The following is a 23510-nucleotide window of genomic DNA, read 5'->3' as shown; positions in this document are numbered from 1 at the left end:
CAGCCTCTCTGCCTTTCGCCAACAACTTAAGCTAACTCATTTGCATTTGCCATGTGTATAATAATAAATATATATCCTTAAATATAGGTATGCATGAATTGCAAATCGTAATCCATTATATTTGTATTAAATTCTTGTTGCATCGAGCATCGAGCATGTGCCTACCTAACTGTACGTAAACGCCTAACAAAATGGAATCTCTCGCTTTCCGGGATCATCATGATCATCGTGATAACTCTTTGTTGACCAGGTGCTGGGGAGGGTTGCCTCGGGAATTAAATCTAAAGACACCTAAGTGAGATCTTTGGCATATTTGGAAGCAGTTCGAATGGGATATCTAACCTTTTGAGTGATTTGAGATCAAGAACAAAATGCTGAACTTTGAAAAGATAAATTCCTGAAACCTGACTTTTCCCTTTAGCCATATCCTCAGTGAACAAACCTTACTATCTCATTGGAAACTAACTAGGAAGTCCTCAGCTCTGGCAAATAATCGTAGGGCAACCCTCGCGGAGTGGTAATGCGTGTATATAGTCGGGGGCTAGACATCAAAAAATCAGTACTGCTTGTCAATGGGTAATCCTAAGCCTAGTTTTGGTTTTACTGCCTGCCAAAATTGTAGCACACAACACTTATTGCAACTACTAGTAGTTCACCGGTACTCTCTGGCCAGTTGATGGGTGATTAAATATTAATTGTCTAGTTGTAGACGCCGCGCACCATGCCCTCGCGGTTCCGGGTGTGCCACTTGCAGGTGAGGATCCGGACGTAGGTCCTCCGGAAGGTGGCGTTGCACAGGGCATAGCACATGGGATTGATCGTGGAGTTGATGTAGCACAGGGCGTAGAAGAAGTCCCACAGCTCCGTGGGGATGCAGTCGGAGCAGGTGGTCAGCGGCTTGATCAGCACCAGGATGTTGTACGGAGTCCACGTGATGATGAAGCTTAGCAGGATGGCCGACAGCGTCTTCGCCGCCTTCGACTCCTGCCGCTTTTCCTGCGATTTCTTTTTCTTCTTGGCCGCATTGCGGGCATTCATGAGGGCATGAGCGCCGCCCACTCCTCCACCCACTGCCCCGGCGCCCTTGCCAAGCTGCTTGGGTATAACCTTGGCGTTGAGTAGCCTGGCATCGTGCTGGGCATGGGACATCCTTCTTCCGAGTGGCAAGCTGAACTCGGAATCTCGCGACGGCAAGGGTCGCCGGGCGGCGGCGACTGGTGGTGCTGATGCATTTGTGGTCGTCGTTGGCCCATCCTCGTGTATCATCTTGATGGAGGGCGCACAGTCCCCTTGCAGGCTCAAGGTCGTTGAGGCAGCTGCTCCTCCGCCTCCACCTCCACCGCCTGTTCCCGCACCTGCTCCACCGCCGCCGCCATTGGCCGCATTACTAGATGCCCCATCGGATGGCAAGCGAATGAGTATCGTGTACACCGAATCCTGGCTCACCGACCGTGAGTTAATGCGATTGATCACGGGCAGTGTGCGTGAGTCGCGGTGCGTCGCATTTCCGGCTGCTCCCATTCCGCCGATTCCACTTCCGTTTCCGCCGCCATTTCCATTTACCGTGCCATTGCCATTGTGGTTGCTGTTGATGTTGTTGTTGTTGCTGATGGCGCCATTGCCATTGCTGCTGGAATTGGCATTCGCAGTTGGATTCGCCGCAACCGCACTCATTTCCTGCAGCTGCGAGATGGAGGCGAGCGGTGGTCGTGGCAGCGGCGTGGGCGAGACATCCGACAGGAGAATGCTGGGCGGACGGACGCCGCTCACACTGCCGCCCATCGAGTAGTTGTCCCGCATCACGTTCATCGAGGTGCATCTGCGATGTGGAAAGGGACGAAACAGAAAGGATGTGGCATTGGTATCGCATTTTCAAAAACCCACATTAGAGCGGACCACTCCAACGACACAGACAGGCAACAACAACAGCTTGGGGGCCAACTCAGGATGCAACTGCTCGTCCGAATGCAGCACACTCACATACACACCCAGGAACGAAACACATGCATATAGAGTGCAGATATGGAGTGCGTTTTGGAATGGAAACAAGTGGCCGGAAATCGCAACTCAAATCGATTACCCAGCCGAATGCCAGTGGCACACATAAATTGAAACAAGTCCGGGGCTGAACAGTGCCAGAAAATGAACATATATCTCTAAAATGGGCTTTTGGCATACGTTTCGATTGCAGTTAGCGGGGGTTAAGTGGGCTCTCGACATATTTTGGGCTGGCCTTAATGGCGACCCATTTCAGATTCATCTGAGAGCTCATTCTCGCTAATTCATTTTGATGCCAGTTCAGATTGCGGACTAAATTGCATTCTAGCTAATATGTTTATTTTTGCTAATTATTCCCCACTGATCCATGCGACAATTTGCATGCAATTTTGTATGTTTTCTGCGATGAATAAATTGAGAATTTAAAACAATATTTGACTGGCTCCAGCTTTTCAAATCAATACAAAAAGAGCTTACTATTTATAATAAGGTATAAATGAATTTTAATCTCTTTTCGCTATTTCGCTGATCAAAATATTTACACAATGCCTGATATTGACGCTTTCACTTAAAGTTACAGAAACATTGTGGAGACTCTATAAGTTATTAGTTAGTTATATTATTAAGGCTGAAATCGCTTTCCCTTAATATCATTACAAATCTCTAAATCTCTAAATACAAATTCTGTTTTTCTCAACAAAAGGTCAGCAAGAACCATTGCATTTGGAACTCAGGAATTACTCCTTCCCTTCAAGCAATATTATTCGTTAACTAAGCTGAAACCAACACTTGTCCGAATCCGATTTCATGAATTAATTACAGCCATCGGAATCAACAATCCCGGGAGCACAATGGCCATTGCCAGCTCCTTCGGACTGTAAGCCTCAATTAGTTTCCATCCCGATGTGTGCAGTGGTGCAAAGCCCTCCATTTTAGTGCTGGTTGCTACGACTTTGATGGATTTGTGTGTGATGGGAAGGGGAGGGGAAGGTGAGTGGGTTGGTGCATCGTGGTGGCCAGTGAAGGATTGCGAATGCTCTCTCATCCCGCTGCACCCTCCTCACCACTGCCACTTTGCGTTTGTGTGTGCAGAAGCAGTGGACGGGAAATCGAAGTTGCAAATGTATATATTTGGGTGCTGGTTGTTTGTTTGCTGCTCGGAAAAGTGCTTTGGGTGCAATTGATGCGAGTAACACGGAATGCTTGGGGTGAGAGAGTTTGGTGCGGTGTCGGCTTACTCGAAATATAGACGATTAAAGATCAGAATTTTGATTGTTTTTACTACCTGGAGACGGAGCTTTGTAAAGGAGTTTCAATTGTTACTGGTGTTGCATACCCTAAATCAGAAGGCTCCTCCTGCTCGTAGGCGAAATCGTCGGAATCCTCGCGACCGGAGTGCCACCACGCGATGCACCACTCCTTGATGCTGCCGAAGCAGGTGTACGATTTTTTGATTGTATTCGTGCTTTTGATCTGTAAATGGCATTTTGGATTAGTAACCAGAAAAAGGAAGCTATTAGGGCAATAGATCCTACGCTTGACTTGCGCGAGTGCATCCCATGGTATCCGGAGTCGATGACCATATTGGTCATGTAGACACTCTCCGCATCCGCCGAACTCTCGGAGCGCGGTCGTCGCCAGGTGTCGTGATCATTGCCGCCCATCTGGGCGAAGGCCAGCAGCCCGCCCGACGCGTGGTTCACCACCGTGTTCTCGTCACTACGAAAATTTGAAATTATTGTCATTATCAATTGGGTTTTAGTCTAGTTTGTGCCCTGATTCTTTAAGCCCTTTTAAGCTGCTCACCTGCTGTTCGAGCGCTTGCTGGAGTCCTTCTTGCCCGCCTGCAAATTGGGCAGGTCCTTCTGGCGCTTTTTCGTTTCACGCCAGATGCGCCAGTACAGGAAGCACATGATGGTGACCGGGAAGTAGAAGGCGGCCAGTGCAGTGCCGAAGGTGATGTACTGATTGGTCTCGATGAACTGGATGTAGCACTCGTCCTTGGGCACCGTACGCTTACCCTCGATGTAGGGCCAACTGTAAATCCAGGGAGGCCAAAGGAGCAAGCTGATCCCCCAGGCGGCGCCGATCATCACGGCAGCCCGGTTGGTGGTCCTCTTGGCCCGATATGTCAGCGGGCGTGTGACACTGAAATAGCGATCGAAGCTGATGATCAGCAGGTTGAGAACTGAAGCATTCGACGCCAGGTAATCCAGAGCCAGCCAGGTGTCGCAAACGATAGGACCCAATGGCCAGTAGCCCAAAATAGTGGTAACCGCAAACAGCGGCATCGATATCGCTCCGATGGCAAAGTCCGCGATGGCCAGTGAGAACAGGAAGTAGTTGCTGATCGTCTGCAGCTGCTTGTCGATCTTAAAGGATATCATCACCATGACATTGCCCGCCACCGTCACCGTGCTCAGAATCGCCGCCACGAAGCCCATGACCACCATGGAGGCCAGTGAGTACCGGGGTCCCTTCGTCTCGAAACCCATTGTGCCATTCGTCTGGTTTCCGTATATTCCCGAATAGGGATCATACAGCCCGCTAGCCGCCGTAGATGTAAGGTTTTCCAGCAAGGCTGTCAGAAGGGTGGTGCCCGGATATCCCGGTGAGTATCCTGAAGGACTACTCGTCGTCGTCGTCGTGCTGGTTGTCGTGGTCGTGGTGGTCGTTGTGCTCGTGGTTACGGTTTTAAACAGCGGCTCTAGTATGTTGGGCGGTCCATGGGCGGCCAATGCCAGACTCATCACCGGCTCCATGGCGGATACGTGATTTTATCTGCTTTGCAGCTGTAAGGATTACGAATCTCTACCTCTCTCGTTCCCAATCTCTCTCTCTTGCTTGCTCTCTCTGCGTACTGCTCGTCGTTTAGTTGTCCCTCATCTGATGCTTATCCTTTTGGCTGCACCCACGCAAGGCGTTGGCCATTTTTCCCCTGACCCTGCAAGCAATAAAAAAGACGGGGTGTTAGCTGGGATTACAGAACGGTCCGACCGGAAGGACCTCTTAAATAATTACTATGAAGGTTCTAGAGACTTGTCCCCGCATAGGTTATGAAATCGGGTTTTTCTACTGCGAAATCCTTCACATAAACTAGTTCTCAAATGTAAAAAAACAAAGCAAATTTCATATTTGAATTCACTTTCAAGAGAATAAATACACTTCACCTAACTACTACACTAACATTGCTATAGGATGCAAGGACCCACTTTATTTTTAACCATCATTTTAGAAAATTGCAAACAACTCGAGTAGTGAAATTGACAACTTTTCCTTACTGCCTTATAGTTAACCTTTCAAAGATCTCGTAACTTGGCGAATTTACAGCCTTTTGAATTGCAGTAATAAACTTCAAATAGATGCTGAAGGATAAGCTGTAAAGTGGCGCCGGAGAAAATTATTAAATTAACCACATAGATATGGTAGTGTCAGGGGATGGCAGAGAGGAAAGACTTAGCTTGCTTAAGGGAAAATTACCTAGATGAAGATTCTGCGCCAGGCATCAGGATGTAGCGATAATTATGATAAGCTAACTTTGGTGGCTAAGCACCGAAAAATACTTGAGCTCTGCGGTTATAATCGCGGCGATAAAGACCTTCAAGCTGCAAGTATAATTGCATGCGGTTGGGATGGCATATAGTCACACGATTACCGAATGTGAATGCCCAGCCCGGCGGATAAGAGCCATGAAAGAAGAATGGCGAGATTTATGAGAAAATGTCCCCAGCACTGGCCTTTGATATATCTCATCTTGGCAGGGAATCGTGGGAAAGGAAGCGAAATAATATATTTACAATGCCAGGGGCCGACTTGCTTTGTCCTTTCTGCAAAATGACATTTTCTGTGTGATTTGTTTTAATGGAAATGAAAACGTGGATGTAGCTGTAGCTGTAAATGTAAATGTAAATGAAAATGAAAACGGCTTGAATGCGTTTCCTTGGCAGGCCTCAGCCAGGCACCCATTTCCAGCCACACCCACAACATTTGTTGTTCGTTTATTACTGTTGCCAACAATGGCAGTGGCAAAAACGACAAAAATAACAACAGCCGTGCAACAGTCGGGGAAAGAACTTGGCTCGAACAAGGAGCATCGAGCTGCGAGCTCTGAGCCCCGACACTTTGGCACGGAAATGTTCCAGGCGGCTTCCTCTGACACTTTTCAAAACTATTGATGTTGTCATTGGCCATATGCCTATACATATCTGGAAATATGAAATAAGGGGCTTGTTCATTTGGCAGCCATTGTGCGCGCCGACTTTGATTTGGAAAGTTTTTCAATCGTAATGAAAAGCCACGTTACGCATTCGCCGTGGCTGTGGCGAAATGAACGGGCCACAATGAGATGTCCGTGATTGATTCGCTTTCAATGGTTGCCAACTTATTGTATCCTACGCCATTGTCGTTGGTCAGGGCTTTTTTCAATACAAATCACGCCACAAAAGGGTCAAATTCCAGAAAACTATTTTACGTATACGTAATATTTCTAAGGGAATCATATTTTTCAATTGTTTTTATTGCATACCTACAAAAGACTTTTTTTATTAACTTAATCAAATGCGTTTAAGGTGAGAGGAAAACCAAGTCGCCGTTTGTTGCTCTACTATCCTAACATTATTACTTTAAGCCTGTCATTAAATTGATTTTCAGTAAAGAAAACAACCCGTTCCGCAACTGCAAAGTACATTTTCCGATTAAGACGAGAAAATTGCATTCACTGGACATTATTTAGGTGTTCACCGGCCATAATTACCAGGAAACAAGTTTAGCAGTAAAATGGTTTGTTTGGATTAAAAACACTGCCTACTTTCAGGCAGAACATTAATTTGCGTATACGTAATATTAAGAAGGATACATTTTGATATTTACAATTTCTGCCTTTTATTAGGCTCTGCTTAACTATAATCTTAAATGCTGTATAGCGTAGTTACACTAATTGTTTATAATTTTCCTACGAAACGGTTATATTTTATATTTATTAGGCTTTCCCAGTTATAAGGAAAGAAATTAAAAGCCAATAAAACTGGCTTGTGAAAAGGCATTACCAACAATTGTCCTACTTAATGGAAATTGCTTCAATTATTAAACGAATTGAAATATCAAATTTGCATACTCAAAATCATATCTGAAATGTGCACACTGACGGTTCAATTGACCTTTTGTCGAGCTCAATCAATGCATAATTTCCACGGCTTGCTCTTGTATTGGGCTATTTATGGCTATAAGTCCACTGGATGCCCAATTAAATGCAGCGTTAACCAATAAATCAATCAAAATCCGCCTGTTTATCTCATTGAAAACACGCACACACGTATAAATCAATTGCAAAACAAGCTAACAAACTGGGGGTAGAGGCGGAGATGGAGATGGGCAAACCAATGGGGCGCCATAAATTGAGCCGACGTATCGTATTGACAACAACAACCTCAGCAACAAATGGAGAGGGGAAAACATTTCCAATAAATGAAAAAAACAAATCGCCGTAGTCGAGTGCCAGTCGATTGTGAGTCGATACTACTCTTCTTGGTTATCCCTTTAGTAGTTGCATCGTTATTTCTCGGCTACGTGATTTTGACTTGGCCACGTCAGCTTACGGATTTCTGGGGCGTAACTATGTAGTTATTGGTAATCAGTTTCCCTTTTTTTCCCACTGCTAGCTGTCCGCTTACTGTTACATTCAAATTTATCAGGCGACCGCTCCTTCGGCAAGTAATCGAATTGAGCTCCTTGTTGCCGTGCCTCGCTTTTTGGCTGCCATAAAAAAAGGATTTATGGATTTATTATCAAATGCGTCGGGGGCAAAAACACAAGTAACCATATATACACCGAATACCCGCACATACCCGCACACACACCCTCATGCATGAGCAACCTGCGACCCGCGAGGATTTGTTTTGCCATTTATTAGGCTATTTTTATGACACCGCCACGAGCTGGTGGAACGATGAAGTAAACACAGTGAGCAACCGCTAATCAAATCACATTTCACTTTTTAGTTCCCACAGCTCCCGATGTTTGGCCGCTTGTTTGGCCATAAATCTAGCGTCGGCTTATTTTCGGGTATAAGTTTGCCAACTGTAAATCTCCCCTTTATCGCAGCCAAATAAATAATAATGCCAGTCAATTAGTTGCACAGTGGATGATTGCAAATTTGCCTCTTATCAGGGGCTTACCGGTGATCAGGTGACACAGTTCTTTTCTGTAAGCTCTTGGCAACCGCTGATTAAATGAAAAGTGAAACACTGGCAATTGAATTTCATTTGCTAATTGCAGGAAAGGAGCGGTAGGGTTCGATTTCTGAGAATCAAAATGTTGAACATGAAAAACTAATTGCAAAGGTTAAAAAATTGTATAACATTTTCATTGAATTTTTTTTTGTAGTTTCTATCAAATTCTTTTCTAATAAAACATCATCGAAATATTTCTTGAACAATGTAGCTGAAAATTGTTCCTTATAGCCTATATTCACTGCCTGCAAAGTGTGTATTTTTGATCAGCTCATCAACAGTCGGCTTTATTTTGCATTGGTTATTCTCGTTCTCGTTCTGGTTCGCTTCTTTTTATGCGGGCTCTGTCAACGCTCACACACACTGACACTCACTTACGCCTATTTACACACACCCACCCACTCACACACGTACTTTGGGAAACGCAAAAGGAACGGAAAGAAAGAAAGGGCAGGCCAACTAGCTTGCATACTTTCGAGCGCCCTGTCTTTCACTTGGGCTCATTTCTCCTTTCTGCTGGCTTATGTTAATTTTTGCGCGAGTTTAATTGCTTGCCACATGGCTGCTGATGCCAAGCGGATGCCTTTAGATTTGCCTCGGACCGAGATGCGAGCTACGAGCTGCGAGCTGCTTTGCCTGGCTTGTTTGCGGAAATTAAATTGCTGGACTGGCTTTCACCTTATGCTCTGGCTGCCCGCTAAGCATATTGCCATGCGAAATGTGCCCGCACAGAGAGAAATTTCTATTTTTACTTAACTTATGATCACTTTTCTTTCTTTTTTTTTAATATTGTGCCACTGGTAAAGCATTAAAATGTGGTTTAATTTTTGATAATAATGATTAGTTCTTGAAATACTTTATATTCAAAAATTATTCATTTGGATACCAAAAGAGAAAGTTTACGATAAAGACGAAGAATTCTTTGACTTTAATGTAAAAACTTGCTTCGATTGATCACAACCTTTTTACTGTTATTATTGTTTTCTCAGAACACAGGACATTTAGAATAGTTTATGCACTAGAAAATAAGCATTTTCTGTCTGTTTTTGATGCTTTTTTCGCTGTGCAGACTTGGGTGAGGTTGTGCGAACTGGTGGTGGGCTAGAGGTCGAGGGGTGAATGGTGCGGGCGGGAGCGGTAGTAGGAGGGGTGGCTGGGCCGCGCCCCACCGACCTACTCGCACAAAGTTTAATCAAAACGAGAGCACTGGAAACGGAGAAAGCAGCGCTGCCGTCGTCGACAGCGCCGCCAACGCACACACATACAGCTGGAAACTCTCACACACTTACTTACTTGGGCTCTCTCCTTCTCGCCCTCTCTTGCTCTTGCTTTCACCGCTCTCTCCTGGCGCTCTCGTGCCCTCTTGCTCTAACCTATTGCTTATTTGTGAACGTTCCGTTGTAACGGTGACATCGCTGTTGTTGTTGTTGTTCTTGTTGCTGTTGTTACTAGCTTTGTTTTTGTTGTTGGGCTTAGTGATGCTGCCTGCGTCGCTGGCTCTGCCACTGGCGGCGTCGCTGCTTTGGTGTTGCTGTTGCTTTTGCTGTTTCTGTTGATTTTGGCCATTTGCCGCTCCCAAAAGTATGCTTTGTAATTTTTTGTATTGTGCGCGCACATCTTCGGCTTTCTGCTTTCTAGTATCGTATCCTGCCGCTCCTTGCTGCCCGCTGCTCCTCCTGCCTCTCCTCCTTTCGATCCACTGCCCTGCTCAATTCATTTCGCCTTTCGCCAATTTTATTATACACAATGCGAACTGCGACGCCGACGTCGCTGCCTCAGTTTCAGTTGCGTGCCCAAAGTTTCCACATTTAACATTGTAATCGGGATTATTATTTTCGCTATATATGTAGACACAACACAACTCTTAATTATTTGCTATTATTTATGTATTTAATTATTGCTTGTCGTAAAAATTCCCTTGAAATAGTTGGCAGCTTTTTGCACGCGCTTTGTTTTTCACTCGGCTAGTGGCTCTGATTTTCAGCGGAATTAGAGAGAGGCTGTAGCGCACGTTGCTAAATCTCATCCGGGACTGAAGCTGAAAATTCTAGCCAAGGTATATAACGGTACAGAGTCGAGGAAAGAGAGCAAAAGCCGAGCAGCAGCAGCCGAGCGGGAGAGAGAACAAGAGATAGAGAGATAGAGAGAGTATGCGACTTCTTTATGCTGGAATTTGTGTTTGTTGGGCAACATGGCGAGCATCCTTTTACCAACACCCTCGCACAAAGGACATACGGAAAAATGGAATGCCACTGTGTGTGTATGTGTGTGTGTACAGCCCAAAATGTGCTGGCAGCGGAACTTAATGGATGAATATGAATGAAAACGCCGCAACAGTCCAACTGAGAAAGGGGGCCGGTTGGGGGATAAGGACACCCAGTGGGTGGCAAGGGGAATTCCAGGTGGCGAAGACAAGTCCGCACGAGGCCCACGGGCATTGCTCGAGTGCCATCTTTTGTAGCAGCAACATCTACGAATGCCACATCTGCAACAGCAACAACAGCAACGCCAAGTGTAGCAGCAACAGCACTGGTAACTTTTCAATGGGACTCCTGGCGAATGAGTGTAAGTGTAGCGCGTTAGTGTGAGTGGCGCTGCGAGGGTGTTCGTGTGAAGTGGAAACCCTGGAAAAGCGCATTCTCACATTTCAATTAAATAATACCACCGTCGTACGGTCACAATTGCCAGTTCAATGGGCATTCCGGGCCAGCACTACATTTGTAAGGAAAGTAACCACTTAGGCTTCAAGTCAATTCAACTGCTGGCTGCTATATTCAAATCAGAGCACGTTAAGTACAATTGGGGAACAATGGCCAACAATAGCCAAATGATAAACAAATAAGGTGATATATTAAATGAATTGCGTCTTTCAAAAAAGCTGTTAAAATTAACTAAAATACTCATATTTGATTATTTTGATTTGATTTGTGCCTAACTTCTTTATTATTTTATGATTACTACTTTATTGAATCACTTATACTGCAAGTCAGTTAATTTTTAACCTTTTATCTGTGAAAGATTATTAAACAACAGTCTTCTAATAAAATAGGTTTCAAAAATTAACAGCCGCTGGCTTAAACGTATCTTACTTTGTTGGTGAAAAATAATAGACCCCCCGGAGCCGAAAACTCTGAATGGTGTTGCTGGATAATAATTGAGCATTTCTTAAATGATTATGATTACCCAGCCAAAGGTAATTAAGTTACAGTATTTTAACTTCGAACCCTTTGTCAATTACGAGCGGGTCCCTCAAGTGCCTTAGCTTTATTAATAGCAAGTCATGTTGCGTTTAAACTGGACAACAATGGATCTAACGCGCCTGACATGGCACTGGCACTGGCAATGGCAGTGGCAGTGGCAGTGGCTTCAGTGACCCACACCCACCCTGAACCGCCGCCCTCCCACATCACCCATCCAAATCCTGGCAACCGACAAGCCCGCACTTTCCCCTTGGGCTTGGCATGTGCTAAGGTCTGTATGCTCGTCATACCAACACATATGATATAAAAATACATAAATGGACAATGCAAAAGGAAAGATGAGTAAGAGCTCTGTGCCACTGGGAGGAAGGGGATGAGGGTGACGGCGAGGGTATGGCCAGCTCGGATTAGGGCCTGAATTGATTGCGAGTGGGCCGAGGGTGTGGTCCTGAGAAAAGAGAGTTCCACGAACTGCTGCAACAAATGGCCAGAAATCGAGTGGTGCACGAAGGTCGAGTTTATCAGTAGCCAATGCATCCATATGCTGGAATTTGGTAGCGACACCACTGTCGGGGATGCCGGAAAATTCTTTAGAGTGCCACCACGTTGCCCATACGCACCGTTGACCATGTAATCGAAAGGCACAGCATGCCATCGCCCAGCTAGAGAAATGCCAAGCTCGGTGGACAGATACTGTTAGGATGCCAGCGAGAGCTCAGCAATTTTTGGTCCTGACATATTTTCCGGCATTCAAGCGCAATTTCACTTCAGCTTCCAGTCAAGTTTAGTTACTGCAGTTAGGTTGCTGAAGTTTCGACAGCAAAGTTTTCCATTTAATCTTGCTAAATTAAATTTATGTTAGGGCAAAAAAGCTATAAAGAAAGACAGAACTTTGGGGGCGTTACATTAAAGGAACAGGTTCCCCTCTAACAAATAAGAAACCATTTTGGTGTAATTTTTCTATTATTTGTAATATTTTTTTGTTGAATATTGTTTTTGTTTAATTTAAATATATATATATATATTTATATAAAATATATAAGCATAAACGTTTACAAATATAAATATCTTTTATCGTTACCCGACGGCCTCTCATTATCCAACTGCATATCTACGTCCGTCCGCAACTCGAAACTCGATCGCTCACACAAGTTCTTTCATGGAATCCCAACATCTCACATATTTCTCCTGTTGCAATATATTAACTTTTACTAAACTTTTCCGTGGATGTGTCTGTCTCTAAGTGTGTCTGTGTGTGTGTTAAGTTGCATAGTTAAGATACAAATATTTATAGATATATTTACAATAGCGATAAGGTCAACAAAAATATTTGTTTGGTGTACGTATGTTTGTCCATTTGTTTGCGGGAGTGTGTGTGTGTGTGGTGTGGAGTGTTAAACATAGATAAATATTAAGTATTAATTCTGCTCTTGACGGTTCGCGCACATACTACATACAAATATGTATATACATGTGGACATGTATATTAGTACATATGGTATTTTAACTCATTGGATTCTTCGACAGATCGATAGACATGTACATGAACATTAATAATAATAGAACAATAGGCTAACATACACTGAAAGACAATAAAATTAAACTTATGCAATACGTTTTTACGACACAAAAAACTTAAGCTTGACCCGACGCGCTGCTTGGCACGACTTACATACATACATGTCCATCTAAAATATATACTCTCTATATATAAGCAAAGGCAGGGGCGCTCAATCTCTGGCGGAAGCCTTAATGGATGGCTGACAATTGTTTTGTTACGTTCTGCATAGCTGTCATAGCTGCTGCCGCTGCAGTTCCTTTGTTTGCCGGTTCGACAGGCTGGCTTCCCGTCCCCGGGCATTACTTTGTCGTTATGTTGGCCGTCAGCCCTCGGAATACGAACTCAGGCTGCTGCGTGTCGAGCCGGTGAAGTGATCTCGCTGCAGTGTGTCCGAGGGCATGGACACAATCAGGGCCCCGCCGTACAGGGTCTCCATTTCGTCCAGCTGCTGTGCGAAGGTCTCCTCCAGGCGCTGGTTCAAAGTATCAAAATATCATTAGTACATTCAGAGAACATTGGTGTGTGCTACTAGGCAACAACATTCACTCTCACAATATTAAGTTAGAGAGATAGAAATGGGCTTGGAGGAAAGTTTAGCTATATAGCGCATGCATTAGTAGGACGTTTAGAGCTGAAGAACTATACATAGAATACACAGTGCCTTCCGTTACTATCCGATATCCGCCTTGGCCTATATCGTAAAGTTGGGAAGCACACTGGGGATAGATTAAAGGACTAACCTCTTGTTGCAGCCGCTGCTGTAGTTGCTTTACACATTACGAGAAGAGGAGAGCCGGCAAGAAAAGTTTTTGGATACAGATTTTTTGATTTGGTTTTGTTTTTGTTTTGGTTTTGGTTTTCGATTACAGCGCGTTGTTGTTTGCATGTGGGTGTTTGTATGTAAGAGTGGGTGTGTACAGTGAAGCATCATGAAATTTGCGATATGATAATATTTATTTGTATGTTTATAGTTATAAGAATGTTTAGAGTAAGATATGGCTACACAAATGCTTGGCAATTTGCTAAGTGGAATGTTGATTGTATTCTTTATTCTTTATTATTCTCTTTTGTTTTCATTTTCGGTTACTAAGTACTTCGATAATACTGCTTAAATGGAATGCATTTGGAGGCAAAGGGCTAATCCAAGTCAAGAATACTTTAACATTAAAAATAGGCAAACAAGTAATCCATTTCTAGTTCATTAAAATGGCATTTCCAACAAACATATTCAACTTTTGGCAAGACAAAATGTATGGCAATTTCCGATGCAGAGCGGTAGCTAGGTTAAAAGCTTTGCAAAGTCATTTAGAAAGATGAGGTGCCTGGGAGACTACGAAGGATGTGCAGTTAGCCAGCACCAAGCGAGGAATGAAAAGCGGGATGATTAGTGTCAGTAGGTGTGAGTACAGGTTTGATTGACTGGTTAGTATTAAGTAGCTTCGATGCATGCGGGAATCTGGCTACGGAAACGTGGCAAGTGCTTTTCGCAGTGATTATTCTGAGTTCGCGTCTCTTAGATGGCCGATGAATCCTCCTCGCAGCTGTGCTGCCGCTGATTGACCCTTGGCAATCTGTACTTGGCCGCATACAGATCGTAATAGAAATCTTCGGAAGTCGGGACCGAGTCCGCCGATGCCACGCTTCCATTAAGGCGACTGTGTCCCGGTTTAACGGAGGACCTCAGCTCGGGCTGTACCTCGTCCAACAGTGCGGCTGCCTTGCGTCCGGAGTCAAATATAAGGTCTGCATCGGTGGTGTACCGCGTGGACAGCTCGTTTATGTTGTACATCGACTGGGCACTGCTCAGTGAGGATCGGCCGCTGCTCCGACTGGCCAACGAGGGACGCTTAATCGCAAATGAGGTGGTGTGCAGTAGGCGTTGCGTGTGAGCCGTCAGCACTGGTCCCTCGTGAATGCGCAGCTCCACGCTGCTGGCCTCTGCCGCTGCATTGGCATCCAAGCGGCTGAAGCGGTTAGTAACCAAGCCAAAATCATCTGGTGTTTTGGGCGAAGTACTGCTCCTGAAAGTGCTCATGGTTGGCTTAGCATTCGTGTCCTCTGCGCTGTTCAGAGGTGGAGTAGTGGTCACCACCTTAACCAGCTCATTAGCAGGGAGTTTTGTAATCAGTCGCAATTGGTTTTGTGCCGGCAGCGTGGTGACACTTGCCCGCTTCATCTGTTCACTCAGCATCTGCTCCTCGTCTTCCTCCAGCACCAGATCGCTGATCATCTGCGATCGCTGTTGTTTGTGTAGGATGGGAGTACTGGGGACACTTTGGCTAAGATCTGGAGCGGATCCACGGAAGTTCGACAGCCGGCTGCCACCGCCGCCCATCATCAGGAGAGAGGAGCGCGAGCGCGGCACATGCTGGGGATCAATGAAAGTGTTGCGAGGCAGCATGCGCGAATTTCGCTCGTTGTAGATGTTGCGCAGGCGCACGGGCAGTTCTACCTCCAGGTCCTCAAACTCCTCCCGGTTAGCCACCAGGCCAAAGCGTTTTTCATGCTGGTCAATGGCCAGCTTGATCAGTTGGTTCAGTTGCTACTCTCGTTTTGATTTGGTTGTTAAACACATGCATGACCAAATCCGTTGATTGATTGGTTGATTTTGGTTAGTAGTTGGGAAGCACAGCAGTAAGCATTTTTATATATTTTGGTTTAAATTATCGTTTTCGTTTTTTTTTTTTTTTTTTTTTTTGGTTTAGTTTTGTAGGTAGTAGTAGGTACAGTAGGCCACCAAAGTGAATGCATTTGCGTGGGTGTAAAGAGAGAGAAAAAGTTGAAAAAATAATTGGATTAAGTTCAGCCTTGGTTCGGTCAAGTTGCACTGGCTTAAAGATGAGTTAGAGGTTTGTCAGTCATTGTCAGAGTTGTCGTAATAGAAGTAGTCTTGGCTCACATTTAAAAATAGATTAGCTTACTAATGATTCATTGTCTCAATTTTTCTAGCTCATTAGCAAATGAGTCAATGATTGAATGACACATTGACTAAGGGCGATAAAACTACCAATCGTTTTACCACCCAGAAATCGACTCCGGGTATTACTCATCTCTAAGCCGCGCAACTTTGACAGAACGGGTCGGGGAGGGTTTCGTTTATATGGGAAATAGGGAGCACAAGACACCACAGTTCACCGTTAACCAATCAATATACAGTAAGTATCATTACCAACTTATATCAAACGAGTTGATCTACTTTGTACAATTATAGAAACACAAAACACCAACGAAATAAGGCTGAGAGCTTTTGGCTAAGAGCACTCTTGGGCGGATTTTGAATGGCGATTGGCATACACACCTGTTTGCGGGGCACCAACTGTTCGCGCCACTCGCGCAGCTCCCCCTTTAGTCGCTCATCGATCTCCGACAGCTTGGACTGTTCGTGCTCTACCAGAGCCCGTCGCTTCTCGTTCTGAAGTTGCTCCAGCTCTCTGTAAACGGATTAAAATAAGTACAGGGCACGCTAATCCTTCAGAATACTTACTTTATGGCGCTTTCGCGGGTGGCGCGTAGCTCTTCCAATTGCTTTTGATGCTTAACCTCGAATCTTCGCTCCTCCTGCATATAGCGCTTCTTCTCTTGCTCCTGGAACTGTAATTAAAAACCAAAATCGATTAAAGCTCCATTTTAAAAATATAATAATTGATATTTACCTTCTTCAAGCGATCGCGTTCGATTTCTGGATCAAGGTGTATGGAAATACGTAGAGATTCACGGAACATAAGGTCTCGTGCTTTGCGCTCTGCTCGGATTCGCTTTGGCAGTGCTCTCTTTTCCATCGTCTGCTTTTTAACCATGTCTTCCTCCTTGCGCTGCAGCATGCGCTTCACCTGATCAAGTTCCTTCTCGTGTCGAATGATCATTTGGTGGCGCTGCATGAAACAGAGTTCCTTAACATGCCGCTTGGACAGCTGGTGGCGTTCGTGAAGCTGCTTCTCCTCTAACTCCCACAGAAGTGCCTCTCGCGTTCTCATCGCATTCTGCTTCTGCTGCAGGAAGTTTCGGTTAATGGTGGCAAGGTGGTCACGATGCTTCTCGCTAAGTCGCCTTAATAGAAGCTCATGCCTTTCTTTTAAGGAGTCCAGGAAAGCACGCTCCTTTTCCTCGTGATCCAGTTCCATCGCAGAGCGGCGCTGCTTGAACTCATCCTTACGCTTGTCCTTGGGGAACAGGTCCACCTCCTGCTTGAGCAACCGAATCTCCTGCTTGAGATTCTCGCGGAAGATCTTTAACTCCTGCTCTTGCTCGGATCGAATGCGCTTGGACGAGGAGCGCAGTTCATTCTCCTGAGTTTGCTCTGTCTTTTCTACCAATTGCTTGTGCTGCCGCGCCAACATGTCCATGTCTGCCTCGTAGGTCTTCTCCAGGGAGGATCGCTCTTGCTCAAAACGGCGATCCTGCTGCTCCTTGGCCTGTTGCTCCTTCACGTACAGTTCTGTCTGCTGTTTCTTTTCTTGCTTTTGAAGCATCTTCAGTTCACGCAGCTCTTGCTTGCGGAAGTCGTGGTCATCATAGATTCGTCCATTTTCATCGTCGCCGTAGATCACACGACTCGTGGTAGTGGTCATTTGCACGCCATCGATCTCGAATTTGCGTGTGCGCTTGCGTGTCTTCTTGCGCAGATTGCGCAGCTCAATCTCCTCTTTGGTGAGACCTTGAGCATTTACAGACTTGACCACGGGCGGAACCCTCGCCTTGGGCCGAATCACCACCTCCTCCTCCTCATCGATTGTCTCATGGTTGTGGTGATTCGTCACCGACGGAGGAGGCGGAGGCATAAGCACGGCCGCTGAAGGCTGCTGTGGTTGCTTGTTATTGTGATCCGTCTCGTGTCGGCTGTCTTGACTAGTGTTGGTGCCAATGCTATCCACGTCGGATCCTCCGCTGCCGCCAACCAGCACCTCAATACCCCGACGTCCGCGAACCGAGCCATTCTCGCTCAGCGAGCTGTCTGGCGATCGCTTCTCGTGCTTGAATCGGTTCACAATGATGTTCACGTCTTCGGGCACAATGCCAACTCCGTTGGGCTGTCGCTTGCCCAGCTCATTGCTACTGTCTTTCACCTTAACCCCCTCATCGCCCACTGTAACCACTGACACGTGGCTGGTGTCCATCAGATGATCGCTGTGATCGTGACTATGACTGCCAGATGCCGTGTTGTAAGCAGAGTCATCATCCGCGTAGGAAGGACTCACAATCAACACCTCACTTTCGTCCAGCTTGCGGGCATGAACAGCGGAAGAAGTTTGCGGCTGCGGAGGAGGAGCAGGGATCACTCCTGATGGGTCATTAACAGCCAATATCATGGAGGATTGCTTGTGGGGTGGAGTGCTGGCATCGCCCAAACTGTCGTCCAGCGAAGGGAAGTCGTCGTCCGTGGAAGACTCATGCAGATGAGTGCTCTTGTTTAGATCGTTAGAAACAATGATCACTTCGTTTTGAGGCGGCACCATCGAATTATCGATTATCACCGGCGGATGGGTGCTTGTCACCACAGTAATTTGACTCACGGACTCCAAGCTATTCGGGAGAACCAAATGCTGGGGCTGCGGTGGAAGCGGCTGATGATGCTGCGGTGTGGGTGGATCGCTGTTGATTGTAATGAGGGAAGTGCTCGAACTGAGGACAGCATTTGAAACGCTGCTCGATGAGCTGGAGGAGGCAACCGATTGCACAGACACAATGGAAGAAGCTGTGGGCGAAGGAGGCTGCGGTTTAGGTTCCATTGCCTCTTGGCCAATGGCCACCTCAATGGCCGTGGTGACAGGCGAGGCAGGTTCGGGTGTGGCCAGACTTTTGGGAGAGGTCTGGGAATCAATGGAAGCCGGCTTAGCATTTGCAAGGCCCAATGGTGACGGCGGGGGCGGGGCTTTGCCTTTCTCCTTTTTGACAAAGTGCTACATAAATTTTAGAATTCATATAATTTTGTATTTTTTAACAATAAGAACAGTTCTCACCTTCTTGTCGGATTCAGTTTTTTCAACTGCTTCGGTAACAGCTGCCACATCTTCAGGTTTCTTTTGCAGCAAGGCCGGTGTTGTTGGGGCTGGTGGTGTAGGAGGCTGCTGGACTTGCGGTGGTGGCGTTTGTTGGGTCGACGGCGGCGCTGGAGCAGGCACTTTGGTATGCGGCAGCTGCTGGGCTGCCGCTTCGGCATTGTCATCCTTTGTGTGGTTTGTTCTGTCCGGAGTGGTTGCTTTAGTTGTGGTTGTAGCTGCTGCTGCAGTGGCCGCTGCTGCGATTGGTAAACTGCTACTTGGTTGGGACTGCTCTTTGGCATCCCGCAAAATGGATGTAGGTGTACCTGGAACTGTGAAATAATAAATGACATGATATAGGGGTCTTAAATATGGGGTTTATCTTAGGGTCTTACGTTTGTCAATGTCTTGGCTCTGCAATGAAGCAGAGTCATCGTCCAGGTCGAGCTGGAGCGCCGAGTTGCGGGGTTCCTAAGAAAGATTAAAAACAACTCATTAGCATTTTGATAATTACAGGAATTCCTAAAGTATAGCTGCTCGGCTAGCAGATCTACTTGGCTTTTACTACATCGCAACTCAAACTACAAACTTTTAACTATATTCGGCATGTCAAATTTGCATATCATTTTTAAAATTTCTATTATGAATAATTCCTATTTTTAAACCCCAAAACAACCAAAAAAAAATGTTTACTTTACGTTAAGACGTTAACTCTTAAACGCACTGTTTGTGAATTCTATCTGTTATTGCTCCATAAACAATATCTACGACTTGAGGTAAGGAGCTTATAAATAGTGAAACTGACACTTTTGTCTTCTATATGCTGGTCAGACTGATTAGTAATTTAAAACCATATATGATTGAAAGTGTGCTTGCTATAATTACCACAAGAAACCGATAGCATGGAATGGGCTTACGGAGAAACCCAAGCACATAAACAAACACAACGAGCGAAGAATGCCTCCGGCGGAGGAGCTAAGTGATAAGCGGCATTTGACAATGCTGATAAAATAAGTAAACTAATTGTGCGCCCGCTTTCGGAGGACAGTGCCTGGAATGTAGTGCCGGACGGGAGGGTGTGGGTGCCAGGGGCGGACGGACGAAGCACGGACGGGTTGCTGTAGAACGACTTACCAACCCTCTGATAGAGCGAGCGCCGCTTCACTTGGCGTTTAAGCTTCTATATCAATTATTTCCAAGTAACCATATACAAATGATAAGAAAAAACATTGCGACATTTTGGCAGAGCAAAACGGAACGTAACATAAACGCAAGGCAAAGAATAGTCGAGAATAAACCAAGATAAACGTAAAAAAATAATATATCGCGCGGTGCGATTTTGGTTGGGTTGAGGCGGCAGCGTGTAAGAGAGAAGAAAGAGCATTTGGAGAGGTGAGAGAACGTAGAGATTATCATCACGTCTAGCACTTGGACTACAAGGGTGCGGTGCAGGGCGCAGAGATCAATTAGGTACGAAGGGCCACTCACCTCGGTCTCATCATCCACCACCTCCTCTACGACTTCAGCCTTGTACTCAAGCAGCAGATCCTTAATGGGCTTGGCATCCAGATTTCTGTTGATGAAGCCATGCTGCATCAGCACATCCGTTGTGGGCCTTACTTGGGGATCCTGTTGAACATAAAAAGTATTCCCAGCTTAGAAAGTAAAGTCATTTAGTGCCAATACAGTAACAAACCTTGACTAAGGACTTTTTGAGGAAGTCGTTAAACTCCTTGCTCCACCTAGAAGGTTGATCGAGCTTTGGTGGCTCGCTTTTTTGGATCTTGAGCAGCACTCTCATGGGCGACATTTCACTGTTAGGCGGCTCCATTTGGGCCAGCTCGATGAGCGTAATGCCCAGTGACCAGATGTCCACTTTGTGATCGTACGGGTTATCCCGGAACGTTTCACAGAGCACCAGCTCGGGGGCCATCCAGTAGGGAGTACCAATAAAGGTGTCGTGCTTCTGCATGGTGTGTTTGTTCTTCGCCGATACTCCAAAGTCCGCTGTAATTTTTTTATTCCTCTATGAAGAAGTGCTCAGAGGGAGTTGGTTCAAAAACTTACCCAATTTTACGCCACCTTCCATTGTAAGCAAAACGTTTCCTGCCTTCAAATCGCGATGTATGACTTTGTTTCGGTGAAGGAAGGTGAGACCTTCGGTCATGTGCTTGCAAACATAGGCAATCTGTGGCTCAGTCAATGGCTTTTCCAGCTCCACCATAATGCTATCCAAGGCTCCGCCGTCGCAGTACTCGATAAGCATCTAAAGCCGCGGTTTCAAAGAGATTACTGTGTGTTCTGATCGAAAGGAACTCATGTATATACTCACCCACAGCTTATCATCGATGGAGAATGCCTCATATAGCTCCACCACATTAGGGTGCTTGATCTCCGAGAGAATGTCTATCTCGACCATGTGGTCGCTGAGGTTCTCCTCGTCTTCCAACTGACACATCTTGGCTGCCGCGTAGCGATTCTGCTCCTTGTGCTGGGCCTTGTAGACCTTTCCAAAGGCGCCGTCGCCCAGCTCTCCGACCATATCCCAGAATTCCGCTGGATCCGTGTCCATTTTAATATTGTTGTATAAGCGCTTCTTCTTGGCCTCACCCCCGCCGAGGTGGAAGACCTTCTTTAGGTTGGTGATAAAAGACATTTTCGCTCTTTCGCTCTGTGATTTCCCCTGTTGATGATGATGACGTCGTGGGTTGAGTCTACATAGTGAGCTCCTGGGCGAGAGTCCAAGCAGGAAAACTAGATTTGGTGAAAGCTGCGGACATTGGCAAGCGTTTATTGATTGGATAGGCTCGGTTCGGTTCGGCAGGTGCAGACTTGGCAGGGTTTCAAATCTGGATCTGAGTCCGGGGAACTATTGCCCCGTGGAATACGGAATGTAGCCCATATTTCGTGGTCTGAACTCACCTTCTATTCAGCAGTTCTATCGGTTTCCTTCTCTCTTTTCAGCAAAATAGGCCAACAAGCGGGGATTGTGGGCTTGGTTGGGCCCGTCTTTAACGCTTCTGTGTTCTGTATGTTTTATAATTTAATTAGCAGCTCGCGAGCTCTAATATTTGTAGAAAAAACACGTACGAATGGGAGGGAAATGATTACAAACGAGAAAAAGTCAAAGACGTAGACAAAAGAGCGCAGCGTGTGTGTATTGGTGTGCGTGTGTGAGTCTGCTTTCTGAGTATTTGTGAGCTGGTCTCTGGGCTTTTAAGCCCCCCTTCATGCCCCTCTCCCAATCACTTAATTTGGCCAAATCTCGGCGAAACTCGGCAATTTATAAAGACCCAAGTCAACGCTTAGGTACTGGCGTCTTCAATTCGCACTATGCAACTCGTACTTTGTAAACAACACGCGCACGATTCGCACTTTTATTAGCCCAAAACCACTCATTGATGATTACGGAGCAAATGAAGTCGGCGAATGGGCGTGAAACTTGGGGACGCACGCAATCGGAATCGGGAATTACCTCATCCGCACACACTCACTCTAACGGTGTTCCGCTTTATCAACCGGTGCACTATCGCTATTTTGACTGGTTTTACCTTACACTGAAGGCCTTTAAGTCGTATTTTCCCCCGAAAATGCTTCAAAATTTCTCTCAGGCAAATGCTTGGTGTTGCCACTGCACTGCGATTGCACCCTAATTAACTGTCTGGCAACGCCAGCCAAAAATGGCCGTTTAGGTCATCTGTGCGAGAAGAGAGCAGCACTATTTGCCTTCGCCAAGGGCAAAAACAGAAACAACACACACTTATACAAACACACACATGCAGGCGGGTAAAATGATTAATTTGATCAACAACCGTTTAATTACATTGCTTTTTAGTTCGCCAACTGCAGGTGCAGTCTCATTGACCGTTCTTTTTCGCACTTCCGCTGTCCGATTGCGCACTTTCTAACTGTTTGCACGGCGCTTTTCCTCTCATGATTTTTCCTCAACCACTGTGTGGCCGTTTGTCAGTGCTGTTGAAATACCTCAAAAACAAAAGTTAAGAAAGTATGGAACAGCCGAACTTCTTATTCACTATCTTTTGTTACGCATTGATGTCTAATAAGTTTTGAGACAAAGTTTCAAAGCTAAAAACTTCAAACCTATAAATTGTTTAAAATATATGATAACAAGATTTCTGTTTAGTGCCTTTAAGTTCAAATCATTAATCATATGAATTGGAATCATGATCATTATCATAAGGCATAGGAATCAATATATGTATATATATACATAGTTTAAAAGTGGCTTTATAATACAGATCACATAGATCTAAAATATAGTTATTTGTTTTAATATTCTACAAAATGAAACCTATGTTGATTTAAGAAATTTTTAGCAGCTGTTTATTATAAAATTTGTATAATATATTCTTTGAATTGATAAAAGTTTAAGCATGTCACATTCACAAAGTTTAACATCAACAATCTATTTGACATTTTTAATAAAATCTTAAAACGTAAATAATTTTTAAAGAATATAGCTTTAATATTCAATAAAATAATGAGACAAACATTATTTTCGGTTGTCAAGAAGAACTAACGCATT

At 45.3% G+C, this 23510-nt stretch overlaps 2 protein-coding genes across 7 annotated transcripts; both read right to left on the bottom strand.

Moving 5' to 3' along the window:
- Nucleotides 1–8: 8 nt before the first annotated feature.
- Nucleotides 9–10241, bottom strand: LOC108107372 (muscarinic acetylcholine receptor DM1). 3 transcript variants are annotated; one of them, XM_017214877.2, is made up of 5 exons: nt 9515–10241; nt 3805–4942; nt 3534–3717; nt 3284–3471; nt 9–1819 (listed from the first exon to the last, which is right to left on the bottom strand). In XM_017214877.2, the coding sequence occupies exons 2-5, from the start codon at nt 4758–4760 to the stop codon at nt 700–702; spliced, it is 2448 nt and encodes an 815-aa protein (XP_017070366.2). In that variant the 5' UTR covers nt 4761–4942; nt 9515–10241; the 3' UTR covers nt 9–699. The 3 variants fall into 3 exon arrangements, with proteins under 3 accessions (XP_017070366.2, XP_017070365.2, XP_017070367.2); XM_017214876.2 differs by having other exon boundaries at nt 9519–10241; XM_017214878.2 differs by having other exon boundaries at nt 3335–3471; nt 9519–10241.
- A 2669-nt stretch (nt 10242–12910) lies between these two features.
- LOC108107304 (serine/threonine-protein kinase 10) lies at nt 12911–22937 on the bottom strand. Of its 4 annotated transcripts, XM_017214773.2 has the most exons (14): nt 22788–22937; nt 21887–22028; nt 21297–21734; nt 21032–21230; nt 20661–20971; nt 20453–20593; nt 19360–19435; nt 18944–19296; nt 16640–18883; nt 16471–16577; nt 16285–16417; nt 14548–15528; nt 13643–13753; nt 12911–13458 (listed from the first exon to the last, which is right to left on the bottom strand). In XM_017214773.2, the coding sequence occupies exons 3-14, from the start codon at nt 21618–21620 to the stop codon at nt 13309–13311; spliced, it is 5130 nt and encodes a 1709-aa protein (XP_017070262.2). In that variant the 5' UTR covers nt 21621–21734; nt 21887–22028; nt 22788–22937; the 3' UTR covers nt 12911–13308. The 4 variants fall into 4 exon arrangements, with proteins under 4 accessions (XP_017070262.2, XP_017070260.2, XP_017070261.2 ...); XM_017214771.2 differs by lacking the exon at nt 14548–15528 and having other exon boundaries at nt 13727–13753; nt 22788–22934; XM_017214772.2 differs by lacking the exons at nt 13643–13753; nt 14548–15528 and having other exon boundaries at nt 22788–22934.
- Nucleotides 22938–23510: the final 573 nt, after the last annotated feature.

The sequence above is a fragment of the Drosophila eugracilis genome, unplaced genomic scaffold, assembly GCF_018153835.1.
Source record: "Drosophila eugracilis isolate 14026-0451.02 unplaced genomic scaffold, ASM1815383v1 contig_1765, whole genome shotgun sequence".
Lineage (NCBI taxonomy): Eukaryota > Metazoa > Arthropoda > Insecta > Diptera > Drosophilidae > Drosophila > Drosophila eugracilis.
Note: the sequence above shows the minus strand (reverse complement) of the source record. Positions and strands in the feature narration are given on the sequence as shown.

Coding starts and splice junctions, on each gene's coding strand:
- LOC108107372 (XM_017214877.2), bottom strand. CDS start 4,760: ATGGAGCCGGTGATGAGTCTGGCATTGGCCGCCCATGGACCGCCCAAC. Junction 3,472..3,533: donor TGCACTCGCGCAAGTCAAGC/GTAGGATCTATT, acceptor TGCCATTTACAG/ATCAAAAGCACGAATACAAT. Junction 1,820..3,283: donor TTACAAAGCTCCGTCTCCAG/GTAGTAAAAACA, acceptor TCCACATCGCAG/ATGCACCTCGATGAACGTGA.
- LOC108107304 (XM_017214773.2), bottom strand. CDS start 21,620: ATGTCTTTTATCACCAACCTAAAGAAGGTCTTCCACCTCGGCGGGGGT. Junction 16,418..16,470: donor ACCCGCGAAAGCGCCATAAA/GTAAGTATTCTG, acceptor ATCCGTTTACAG/AGAGCTGGAGCAACTTCAGA. Junction 15,529..16,284: donor AGTTGGTGCCCCGCAAACAG/GTGTGTATGCCA, acceptor AAACGAGAGTAG/CAACTGAACCAACTGATCAA.